Source organism: Molothrus aeneus, chromosome Z (genome assembly GCF_037042795.1).
Source record: "Molothrus aeneus isolate 106 chromosome Z, BPBGC_Maene_1.0, whole genome shotgun sequence".
NCBI lineage: Eukaryota > Metazoa > Chordata > Aves > Passeriformes > Icteridae > Molothrus > Molothrus aeneus.
In genome coordinates, this window is record NC_089680.1 from 63,309,470 (window position 1) to 63,322,948 (window position 13,479).

Consider the following 13,479-nt stretch of genomic DNA (forward strand, 5'->3'; position numbering starts at 1 on the left):
GAAAGTGTGAGTTCCTACTTAGCTTTTATCGATTACATTGAACGACCAATAAATTTATGCATTGCTCCAGAGAAACCAAAATCTTATACATCTCGACGGAAAAACCAGCTTGGCTGAAAACCCAGCATCTCCAGGGAACAGCTGCAAGATGGGAGAAAAATGAGGAATGCAGGATGAATTCACATACATAAAGAGAAAGCTGAGGTGCAAAGATAAAAATGCCCTTCGTTTTGAGTCAACCACAGGCAGCAAACGGAAAGAGTATGTAACAAATGATCTCAGCGAGGGACCAGACTTTCCAGTGGAGGAAGCTCGAGAGCTAAGAGACCTACACTTTTCTCAGAGCAAGAATCCTTACGAAAAAGCCAAGTTAAGCACAGCTTCCAGGCAAACATCAAAGACGGAAGCAGACGTTCACCCGCATCCCACCACGCCTGACTGCTAAAGGCAAGAAACCGAGGCACAACGAGCTCCAGCGACCTCGGGCCGTCCCGGTCTCCAGGGCAGCCGCGGACAGGTGAAACTCCCCAGGAGCGCCCCGTTACGGCGGCTGAGAGGCAACTTCCGAAGCAGGGCAGCTCCTGTCCTTTCCCGTGCACTCGCACGCATCCTCGGCCGCCGAGCCCCGGCAGCAAGCCCCACTCGCCACTCGTCCCGTAGCAGCATCCGGGCCCTCGGGCAGCGCCCGTCAGCGAGAGCGCCGAGCTGCGCCGGTATCGCAGGCTGCGGGTCACAGCCCGAGTAGCGCCGGAGCACCTGACAACCCATACGGCCCAGCCGCCCTCTCGGATCGCCCTCCCGTCACGGCACCCCGCAGTTACCCGGCGAGAGCTGCCTCCTGCCGCTCCTCGGTCCGTGTTATTTCCTTCGTCTTATAGAAGATGAGGAGGAGACTTATGGTGCACACAGTCCACCTCTTCCTGACGGAACGCATGTCTTCTGCGAAACGTGGCCCCCTCCCCCTTTTCCTTTGTTTATCAGGGGTGTGCTGGAAACAGCTGCACACGCGGCACGAATTGTTAAAAACACGGCGATGTATTTTTTGGTTATTTTTTTCCGAAATAATTACAGGAGATAAAATAAAACCAGGCAGAAGCAGAGGCTGGAGGTTCTTTGGCGTTTAGTTTGTCTCTCTTTTGCCCTGCAAGGCAGCTGGGCTTGCAAGCTCGCCTCGGCCGGGGAGACGAGTCCGCGGCGTCGCTGGGCGTTAGATGAGCAGGGCCGAGCCGAGGACCGCTCCGCGGGTCCCCCTCCCCATCCAGATCCGCTGCGGCGCCCCTCGGCCGAAGGTGCGGCCAGTGCCGCCCTCGCCGGGGCGGGGGTGGGGGCGGGCGAAGCGTGGCCAATGCGGACAGAGCGGGTGGGGCCTTGGCGCGGGGAGGAGGGCGGAGGACGCGGGCGGCGCCGTCGGGGCGAGAGGAGGTGGGAGAGCTCCGCGGGCGGCTCCCCCGGGTTTGAGGAAGGCTTGCCCTTTTTGCCTGGGTCATGTCCGTTGTGTCCGTGTTGCCAGGTGGGCATCTGAAAGTGAGAGCGAAGGACTGCCAGTTACTGTGCCGCAGAAAAGGAACACACTTCAGTGAAGGATGAGGGATTTTGGTCATTGGTTATTTTTTTTCCCCCTCGTTCCCGGTATGGTTGATTGTGGCTCGAACAAGGCACTGGGGGTTTTTCCCGGTCTTGCTGTCCCAAAGCCGCAGGAGAAGGCGGGAATGCAGACGGGAAGCGACGTGGCTCCCGCACAGACCCGCCTGGAGTCCGGCCAAATCCACCGCCCATGCCGCGCTCTCCAGGGTCTTGTTTCATCCACACCGCCTCAACACGGCCGTTATTTTCCTAATTTCTGCTGTGACAGTTTCTCTGAAATGCAGGGGAAAAAAAAAAAAAAAAAAAAAAAGACACCCACGAAACCCGTAAACGAAACAAAAAACCCCAAACCTTTGAGATGGATAATGCCACATGAAGATTAAATTATTGGCTAAATCCGCTTTTCTCAGTACTGTTTTGCCTTTTTCAAAGTGAGTGAACTGGAACTATGCTGATTCTGTGTGACAGGGATCCGCCCACAGCCCTTAAATTTGCTCTTACAGAACAAGTAAGACCAGTATGACACACCTCCCACAGGGATCTAGGAAGGTTTTGATGGTAAATTTAGTGTGACTTCTCTTTCCTAGCTTAAATTACAAGCAAGAGCTCATGGGATGACAGAACCTTCCCTGGGTCTATTTGGTCTGCTATCTTGTGTCCAGAACATGTGATCCATGACATTTCACGGATGCAAAGAAATTTGGAAGTACGCATCCTTCCTTTCTAGGAGAGTACTCCCTCACAGGCATGAGGAGTGAGGAAATGTTAGAGTAGTTGTTGAAAATCTTAAGGCTACTAATAGTAGCCTTTCAATTTCAATCAATTACCAACTGATTTTTACGTTGGAAAAATCAGTTGAGTGTAGTAAAAAAGTTTTAATTCAGTCTCAGTGGAATGGAATAGAAATTTCAGTTTCCTTCCACACAAGCTGCATTTTCTTCTGTTCTTCTCTGCTGTGGCTCTAATAACAGTCTCAGAAAGTGATCTCTTTAAGGCATCAGCAGCAAAGGGAGAAAAACCCATTCTATCTGTGAGAATGAATTTCAAATTTCCCATTGTATAATACCTGACATTCTTAAAAAAAAAAAAAAGTTGATTCAATGCAAAACTCTACTTAATACCTTTGTAAAAACTACATGATATGTTTAGCCTAAAAGTAAGGATGTCAATTCTGTTGAATGTCTGTGATATTTTTATACCTTATATAATTTTTGTATATTAGATTATTTTTGTATTTAGATGGACTAATTGAAAATAGGCATTGAAAATGTACATAGAGGATCCCGAATTCAGCCATGTTCAGAGGTAATTTTACTTGATTACATCCTCAACTGCCAAAGGCAGCTTATGATACAGTTAGCCACAGCAGCTCTTTGGTTTCATGCCAGACCACATGTAGGTTCAAAAGAAAACAGTGTTGCCTCCATCATCTTCTTCTCCTCTACCTACTGCTGCACTTCTTCCTCCCTGAAGGTTAAAACCCAGCTCCCTTGCTGCTTCATGAGAACTAATTCTCACTCAACACAAGAAATCCCTGCCTGCGTCTAAGACAGTTGAGAATTGACAGTAATGTTCCTGCCGTGCCCAGCAGTGTACTTTTCTTTCCCTGCCTGGCCTGGTTGCAACCAGTCTGACTGAAATTGACGAAAAATTGTTCAAGCTCCTAACCATCAAGACTCAAAAGGATTTTTCCAGTTACTACAGTGAAAAACTGTCAGTTCATACTTGGGTAAAACACGGAGAAAACCACTTCTCAACAAAAGCACAATGCACATAACAACCTGTGGCATTTTCCTGAAAATTTCAGCTGTTCCCATGCCTGTCATTCTACTAACATGAAAACATACTTCTGGGTCAGAAAAGGACTGTGGCATCCTCAGACGTAAACCAGCTCATCCCCTAGAGTGATTCACTGTCTTCACCTCCTGTCCATGCCATTCAAAGCTCTGATGTTATCTATGTAACAGGGACCCAGAGTCTCAGAAGCTCCTTAGAAGTGGATCCAGAGCAAGTTCCCAATTTGTTCATTCCTCTTCCAAATCACTCCTGAGCTTTCATTCAGAAATAGACTTACAGCTCTGACTACAATGAGGAGGATCCTCTCAGCTGTTCTGCCCTTCCTTGGGTTTCCCTCCTGGTATAGTTTTATTCTCTACTGAATTCTCTACTTAAAACTACTATAGTTTTATTCTCAAGTAACAGGCAGACACAAATAATACATATATGTATAGCATATATGTAATATAATTCAGCCAGATGTTACATTTAATTTACAATGATAGAATTAATATTTTACAGAAAATGAGTTTACTGTGCAGAGTTTAAATATTCATATTTAGTATTTCACCAATTCCTTTATCTTTGTGCCACTACAGTAGTTCATACTTCTAAAAAGCTATCTAAATTATGCCTTGCAATTATTTCCCCTTTCTCATACATCCTAATGATATTTAAATCACTAATTAATTTAAATATTTGAATAGCATTTATATCAAATAGTATGATTTATTTTACATTAATTAGAGGCATGGTGTAGCTCTGTGAACAAGAAACATGTTCAGTAAATCCTATTTTGTGGCATCTGGTGATAATAGTAGCATTTCTTTCACGAAGACTACTGGAGGAGCAAAAATGTGAATAAAATACAAATAATCTTGCATTTAAGCATTTCAAATTTCAGAGTGCTAATTAATTTCTATGGCAAAGAGTTCTTGAAGAACTGCATTTCATGCTGAAGATGGTGCCTAGAAAGATGAAAAAATTATGTTTGTTAATGCATATTATCATATAAAGTCCCTTTTTCATTAAGAGTATTTCATGTTTATGTGGGTGGCCAGAAATCTCTTCTGAATTTGTTCAGGCTGTTTTATCATTGAGGATAAAGAAACACTAGAAGAGGTTTCCTGGGGAAGCTGTAGCTTTTCAATCCCTAGTTGTCTTTAGGACCAAGTTACACAAATCTGGGTTTTTAACTCAAAGTGGAAGGATGAATGAGGTAAGTTTGTCAGGTACCCTTAAACTATTTTTTTTACCCTGTAATTTTAATGTCAATCTATCAAATTACAGTGAATACAGATTTCTGATTCCTACATAGTAACTTTCAACAAAATACGCATTATGTAAAGGTCATGTGTACATGCTTTTATTTCAGGAGCACGCAAGACTGTGCGGCATTCTTGCATTTGCTTAACAACATTGACTCTGATTTAATCCTATAGAATGTATTTAATAGTATTAACAATTCAAAAAAAATTTTTGTAAAAAACCCAGCTAAAACAATGAATGGTGCTTTGTGAATTTATAAGTACTACTGCTACTTTAATCTTTTGTCGTTGCTGACTTCAATATCCTTCAATATTGATGGTTCAAGCAAAGGCACCAGAAATCCCACTAGTTGCTTATGACTAATGTGCACAGAACACTTAAAACTTACAGAATTGCTCATACAGCCTAAATTTGAATATTTTCTATGCTTCTGATTATCATCATCTATCACACTTTCATCAAAATGTACACCTCTTGAAATATTATCTCTTCCTCTTGTAGCAGAAATCCAGTATTACATTTTTGGCATTACTGGCATTACAAATAGCATCACATAAAATACTTCATAATTATATGCAACAGCTTTCCATAGGCAGCAGAATAAAAGATAATACACTAAGCTGCATTTTTTTGCGTAGTTATTCTACCATATAGGACTCATGGTTTGGGTTGGTGGATGTTAAATTTCTCATGATGTTCAGAGGCACAAAAGCCAGGTCAGAATCCATATTCCCATTCACTTTCCTGTCGGATCAGTGGAAGAAATGCAGCACACAATATGCGTGATCAGCAAGTCTCAAACTTTATTGATAGTTCACACATATTTATATTGGTGGAAGCTTATACATATTGCAAAGCTGAGCTTATTATTGGTTAATTGCTAATCGGTCAACCACGCCTACTTCTATACTCTTATGGTTATTTTGTTACTACTTCTACATTCTTGTGGTTATTCTGCTGAAACTATCCTCATATTTCTGGCAAAAGATCCTCTCCTCTATCCAGTTGTTGCAGCAAGGACACAATGCCCTTGTCAGTGATTGGACACTGACTGCTAAATCCTAAACTTGTCTCTTTCTAACTTAGCCAACGGTATTATGTCGACGTGACCTTTCTCAGCTAGCCAACTGTCCACAAAGCTCTCCACATTTCCCCCTTTTTTCTGTTGAACAAGCATGGTCTGATTGAATGCGGCAGATATCATCTTTTGCACCATGTTCTGTAGGCATATGCAAAAGCACGGCAAAATTAATACTAGTAACAAAGCTATAATGCCCACTATAATGCCAACCTTAACAATAGAGCGTAACCACGATCCCAGGCCTAATGATTTGAGCCATCCATCAATACCAAGGCCCGATTCTATCTGTAGGTTTCCAGTTAACCTCCGCAACTCAGAGAGTTGGGAGTGAACAGACTGTGAATGATCAGAAAGATTCATGCAATGCATGCCCTCAAATTCTTCACAACCATGGCCTTGTGCAAGTAAAAGAAAATCGATTGCAGTTCTATTTTTGAAGTGTCACATGGTGAATAGAATCAACATCAAGCAAAAGGCTAGAAAGTGCCAAAGAGGTTGCATTGGTTTGCTTAGCCAGCCAACATCCCAACTTGTTTAAAATAGCATGAGCACCTGCTGCTGATACCCCTGGAGCCAAGGAAGATGCTGCAACTATGGCCTCTGGGGATCAGAATTTTACATCGTCCCTGCAATCTGCAGCAAATGCATGAGCCATTCATTTATTTCGACGATGGTGGCGGCTCATGTTTAGTATCATGGACATGTTGGGTGTAAGTAGAGACAACCGTCCAATTGTACACGGTCCCCCGTGCAGCATTGATGGGATACCGGGCCAAGCACAGTCCCCACATATCAGGAAGTATCCTGCTGGCAATTGAATAGGGTCATTTGATGAGATTGATATTTTCTTTGTGGTATAATTGCACCAGGCTGTTGCATTACGGTAGACAGCTATGCTGGAAGTTACAATCTTGGAATGGTTCTTGGCTGGCAGCTGGCTTCTATGGTTGAAATTAAGACATGCATCTGCCATCACTGAACCTAACAGCTCCAATTCTTGGGGTTCCTGTGGTGCTATAGGAAAATAAGAAACCCATTGATCCCAATTATCCACACTTGCCCTAGCATTGTTGACTCTACAGGTGGGTACATGTGAGGGGCATGGCCAGGGATCTGCTGGTAACCCAACCAAACAGGTTGTAAATGGATTGCCAGGAGAAGATAATGACAGGCAAATAGCCTCCTGTTTAGTTAAGTTTGCCAGGGTGACCCATATGTTAGTCTTGGGCTGAAGTGGGACCCATGCTTGATGGTCTGCACTATCCACAAAAAGAGCAAAGATTAATAAAGTAATAGCATAAGGTTTCCACGTCACCTTGATCTTTCCAGGCACTACTTTGAACCACCCAGACATTTTGGAAACAAACATGTCTGTCACAAACCTTTAAGAATATCTCTTTTTTCCTCTTCTCTCCCTTTGACCTGCCGAGATTTAACCTCTTTAGGTCTCCCAAACAATCATCCCACACTCAGTTGGGATCCTGACCTCCTGAAATAGGACCTATCACACTTGACTGTGACAGGGGAATACCCTTACCACACTTCGACTGTAAAATACATGACTGAGATTGTCCTAAAGCACGTTTGACTAAGTGCTGGGTCTCCCACCTAAACCATGCAAGGATTTTCTGTTCTGGGGATTCATACAACTGTAACCCTTGGTGGCCAGGTAGCCCTGTAAATGCTTCAAGTTCTCTCTGCCAGGAGTTTGACTGCCAATAGAAATCACAGCTCCTACACCACAATTCAGGTAATTGGGATTGATGCACCCACTTAGTTTCCAGAGAACCCCCGCAAAAAAAAAGCAGTATCCATGCAGCACAATGTCTATTTTGACACTTAATACAAGCTAAAATTCTAGGCCCTCTAGATTCCAATGTAGAAAGCGCCGAAAGCAAGCTTAATCTATTATCAACAGATTTGCACCGATCAACCGCTTGGTCGATGGCAAAATCACACTGTCCTTTCAGTTTAAGAAGTATTGATTGAAGGATGATCAACAGCCTCGTCTCCACTCGCTGACGATCCTCTTTGCTCAGTTGATTGAGGTGTTCCATCAAACACAGCTGCTCAGGTCCCTTTAGCAGGTGTCCACAAAGATCCTGTAGGGGTAGAAACACAAAGATATCCGCGGCCCCAATATAACACCTTAGCAGGACCTTGCCATTGTCCTGTTTTGGGATTCCTGTATCTTACCCATACATCTTGTTTCACACCATCTTTTTCCTGTACATAGTGACAAATTACAGCAGGAACTTTACTTTCCCCAAAAACACACAAGTGATTCAAAACAAATAAACACTTTAACAATCTTTCTTGTGGCTCTCTGATATCTGTGTATTTACTCAGATATCTTTTCAAGGTACCATTTGCTCTCTCTATGATCGCTTGCCCTGTAGGAGAATTAGGGATGCCTGTAACGTGTTCTATCCCCCACATTTGCATGAATTGCTTTATTCTTTTGCTACAGTAAGCAGGCCCGTTATCTGTCTTGATGCGCTGTGGCACTCCCATTACTGCAAAACAACTACTGAGATGCCTCTCCACCTGCCCTGCTTTCTCACCAGTTTGTGCTGTGGCCCATATAAAATGACTATAAGTATCTATGGTAACATGCACGTACTTCATCCTTCCAAACTCAGCAACATGTGTGACATCCATTTGTCAGGTCTCATTTGTGTTCAGCCCTCTTGGGTTAACTCCCAGACCTAACCCGCAGCCCCCATTATGATGACTACATATGGGACAGGCTTTGACTATTGCCCGTGCCTCCTCCATAGATATCTGAAATTCTCTATGGAGGCCTTTTGCATTTTGGTGGAACATGGAATGTGCCTCTCTGGCTAAAGTCTGCCTGGGAATTGGAGTTGCTTGTGTGATTGAGACTAGCTTATCTGCTCGCGCATTACCTTCTCCTAGACCAATATCTCACTTGTGACTTCTGATATGGATAACAGAGAAAGACTGCTTCCTCAGCTTAATTGCCCTCTGCAACTGTATAAACAGCTCATGCAACCTCCTATTTTGAACCTCTTTTATAGAAGCATCTTCTATTCGTTCACACACTCCTGCAACATACAAAGAATCTGTCACTATGTTGAGAGGCCCAGAGAAATGCATCATGGCCCATACAACAGCCAATAGCTCCATTGTTTGTAAGGTATCCAGCTCGGAAGCCTGGAGTATTTGATGGTGCCATTGTCCCTCTTCCTGCCAGGTCACTGCAACAGTTTTGGATTTTCTTCCTGCATCCGTATAAACTGCTATAGCATCCAATAAGGGCTTTTGTGTTCTTTTTGGGCATTGAATCCAACCCCACTGCCCTATCCAATTTAACGGTATATTGGGAATATCATCAGTGGCAATCACACTACTGGCTCCCAACAGAGCCTCTTGTAATTCCATACTGTTTGTCAGGTACCAGGTCAATGAAACCTTCTTCATTGGTATCCGGATCTGATCAGGTTCCTTTCCCGTAATCTGTAACGCCTGTTCACAACCCTTTTTGAGCAAATCAGCCAAAATTTCAAATTTTTGAAGAAGGGATTTATGCTGTTGAAGTGGAGGAGATATCCATTCCAAGGCCCACACCTCCCCCATTTTTCTGTCTTGCTGAGTAAGTGCACCCAGTAAAAATTTAGTTCCACACCAAACTGGCAGCTGTATGGGGAGGTTAAGATCACGTCTCCGAACACTGCCTTGCATCACACAGTCCAGTATCTGTTGCAGTGTCTTAACCTGCCCAGAGGTTACATGAACAGGCTGTGCCAGATCAGTTCCCTTCAGTAAAGGTCAAAGTTCATCTAATAGTTCATTAGGGATGCCTACAATAGGGCGCAGCCACTGCAGATCACCAAGTAACTTTTAAGCATCATGCAATGTATGTATTTTAATATTTAATTGCAATTTCTGGGGGGTAACAATTTGATCAGTAAGTATCCACCTTAGATATTTCCAAGGCGCAGATAATTGAATTTTTTCAGGAGCTACAGCCAATCCATGTAGCTTCAAGGCATCATGTATCTTTTGAATTTGTTGACCTGTAAAAGGTTGTGGCTGTGCAAATAAAATATCATCCATATAATGACAAATGATTGTTTCAGGCCAGGCTTGCTGCAAAGGTTGTAAAGCATTGTCAACATACAGTTGATACGAGGTGGCGCTGTTGCGCATGCCCCAGGGAAGAGAAACCCATTCAAATCTCTTGTCTGGCTCTTCCCTGTTTAAAGCCAGCACAGTAAAGGCAAACCTCTGAGTGTCTCGAGGATGAAGAGCAATAGTAAAAAAGCAGTCCTTAAGATCAATAATCAAAAGTGGCCAGTCTCTTGGCAACATAGCCGGATTAGGTAATCCTGGTTGTAAGGCTCCCATAGGCTCCATTTGTTCATTTACAGCCCGCAAATCATGTATTAAGCGATACTTCCCTGATTTCTTTTTAATAACAAAGATAGGGGTATTCCATGGACTTGTTGACAATTGTAAAAGACCTTGTGTATATTGTTCATGTACTAGTATATGAACTTGTTCCAGACTTTCCCTTTTTAACGGCCACTGCTTAACCCACAGTGGAATATCCGTGGTCCAGGTTAATGGGATTGGGAAAGTCCACGCAATGGCCATTAGCCTAAAGGGTGCTCGTTTGTCAGTGCTACTCCCATTTGAGCCATAAGGCACTGCACAGTAGGGGGCAAAGGTACAATTGAGAAAACACTCCACAAAGTTTTTCCATCAATAGTTACAGATAACATGGGTGATTTTCTTACAAGTGTTAGGCCTCCAACCCCAGTAACTGTCACTGTGGTTGGCTGTAATGGCCAGTTGTGGGGCCAAAAATCTGGACTAACAATGCTGGAGTCCACGCCAGTATCCAATAATCCTTCCAAGGTTTGCTTCTCACCCCAATAATCCATTATTACAATGCGCTTTGGTCGATCATTCAGGTTCATTGTTAATAAAGTAAGTTCTCCAGTAGAACCAAATCCTCGCTCCCCTCTCGACTGTGTTTGATGAGGGGGTAAAGTTTTAGCCATTTGTTCCAAAGGAATCAATTGAGCTATCCTTTGTTCTTTCTTGATTTGTATAGGTGGAAAAAGAGTATGCACCATAACATAAATTTTCCCCCATATAATCAGCGTCTATTACCCCAGGTAAAACAAATAATCCCATCATGGTAGCCAAGGAACAACCCAGAAGTAAAGCTCCCATAGGTAATCCATCAATGATGATTGGTCCCTTTATTCCAGTCGGAACCTTTTCCGGTTGGGTGGTCATCAAGGTTACTGCTGCTGAGGCTGCCACGTCCAATCTGAGGCTCCCGGCGGTGGCTGGTTGAAGGGAAGCTGGGCTGAGGTGTTGACAGCAGCTACTTGTGTCTGGGCGCGGCTGCTGGTGGACGCGCTGGCTTTCCTGTTTCCCGAGCGGCGTCGGCAAGCTCCGGTATTGTGAGTATCCGAGCGACAATTTTGGCACCAGATGCTGACTGCTGGACAAGCCTGTCGCGTGTGTCCTATACCTCCACACCGGTAACATTTGAATCGGCCAGTAGATGGAGCCTGTGGAGTAATTGTTGCCGCTGCTTGTAGGGGGGCAAGAGCAACTAACACCTGACTCTGTGAGGCTTCTGCCTGTTTTTGTGAAGCTTCTGCCTGTTTTTGTAATCCTGCTCCTAACTCCTTAATAGCATCTACTAACATTGCTTGAGTCCCTAAGGGGACATTTGCCAATCGTTCTAAAGCTTCTTCTATAGACCAATTAGCTCCTAGGGTATTCAATATGTTCTTTGTAGTCTGATTACTATTCTGAAGTGCACATTGTTTTAATAAAGTACCCTTCATGAAATCAGGGACTCCTGCCCGCTCAATAGCGTTGGCTACCTTATCTATAAAAGCTCCAAATGACTCATCTCTCCCTTGCTTTATTCCCATATAAGAAGGAATTCCCCCTGGCTCTTTTATTCTATCTATAGCCAACCTCACCAGACGCATAGCCTCCCGACACTTATCAGGACCGATGAACGCTTGTGCTTCTGTCCAAAGAAAAGGCCCTAGACCCATTAACTCCTCTAGGGTTATTCCATGTAACAGATCGCCTGGCTGCTGTATTACTGCTACACTTTCCTGACAGAGTGATTGCCATTGTGCATTAAACAAGAGCTGCTGATGCTGAGTGAAGATAAGCTTCGCTATTCCTCTGCAATCAGCCGGCAGCAAAACCTGAGTTCCCCATATATAATCAAGCATTTGTTTTGTGGGCTCACCGGTTACCCCAAACTGACTAACTGTGGACCGTAATTGCGACAACACCTTCCAGTCTAGAGCAGTTATTGTTGCTTGAAACCCGCCCCCTGCCACGGGTGAATATATCACCGGACAAGCAACATCCATAGCTGCTTTTATAGCCTCCTCATCCCCTGTATCCATGATATCTTTTGCTGCCGCTGCCCATGCCTCCCTTCGCCCCCGTGCAATGGCCCCCATGCAATGGCTCCCGCTAGGTCACTCTCTGACCCAGGGATCGGCGCATTACTAGAAGGAGGAGATGGAGGGTTTGACACAGGCAGTGTGGATGGTGCTGTTGTAGCACACGCGGGGGGGGAGCTGCTGCTTGAAGCAGGAGCTGATGTTGGTGGCAAAATGACTGTAGATGTGGCAGGGGGTACCGGACAATTAAACAAGTCCCCATAACCCTTATTCCTTTCATGCGCCATGCTAGCTTGCTGAGCAGCCTTTTCTCCTGCCTGATATTGTAATAACTCATCATGCACAGCTCGCCACAGCTTTCCCAACTTTTTTGCAGTTTTATCATCATCTATGACTGCCTCTCACAGCTTGTCCCCAAATTTACGCCACTCTATTGACTCATGTACTGTGTGAGGATTTTGAAAACGTCCCTGTTCATACCCATAAGCTAACAACCCAGGAAGCTCTTTCTGCAAATCTATGTCCTTAACCTGAAGCTTTTGTAAAAAGCAAGTAAATAAATCATATGCTGCTTGCCTTTCTCTATCCATTTTAAAAACGTCAGCGCGCTGTTGCAGCCCTACAAGGTCTTGGCAGCACGTATCGGCCAGGCTCTCCGTTGAGGTCACCCAGGGCGCGGCACCTTCCCTTTTTCAGCAGTGCTTGTTCACCGTCCTTGCTGCGACAGGACCCGAAGCCCTACACTGATCCACCATGGTTGCCGTTGCCGGTATCACGTCGTGGGGTCACCATTTGTCAGATCGGTGGAAGAAATGCGGCACACAATATGCGTGATCAGCAAGTCTCAAACTTTATTGATAGTTCACACATATTTATATTGGTGGAAGCTTATACATATTGCAAAGCTGAGCTTATTATTGGTTAATTACTTATCAGTCAACCACGCCTACTTCTATACTCTTATGGTTATTTTGTTACTACTTCTACATTCTTGTGGTTATTCTGCTGAAACTATCCTCATATTTCTGGCAAAAGATCCTCTCCTCTATCCAGTTGTTGCAGCAAGGACACAATGCCCTTGTCAGTGATTGGACACTGACTGCTAAATCCTAAACTTGTCTCCTTCTAACTTAGCCAACGGTATTATGTCGACGTGACCTTTCTCAGCTAGCCAGCTGTCCACAAAGCTCTCCACACTTTCCCTGTCACTTTTGTGACCAGCATGCAGTGGTGACTTAGTCTTTGTAATTGCTTTGCAGAACAATAATAGGATCAATAGTGAGGAGACAGAATAGGCTTATTCAAATTTCTCAGCCATTTCTTTTGTGTGGGTGATAGGAAGAGAGTATA

At 44.2% G+C, this 13,479-nt stretch overlaps 1 protein-coding gene across 2 annotated transcripts in view; it reads right to left on the reverse strand.

Annotated features, from left to right (window-relative positions):
* Positions 1 to 1,238, reverse strand: part of ST8SIA4 (ST8 alpha-N-acetyl-neuraminide alpha-2,8-sialyltransferase 4) — a 54,544-nt gene extending 53,306 nt beyond the window's left edge. Inside the window, exons 1-2 of one of the 2 annotated variants that reach the window (XM_066569393.1) lie at positions 822 to 912; positions 19 to 141 (exon numbers count right to left, since the gene is read on the reverse strand). Coding sequence is in view for 1 of the 2 variants with exons in the window: in XM_066569392.1 (XP_066425489.1) it covers positions 822 to 934 (113 nt within the window). In the remaining variant the exon portion in view is untranslated. Of the gene's footprint in view, positions 1 to 18; positions 142 to 821 lie in introns of both variants that reach the window. The other variant, XM_066569392.1, reaches the window with a different exon arrangement.
* Positions 1,239 to 13,479: the final 12,241 nt, after the last annotated feature.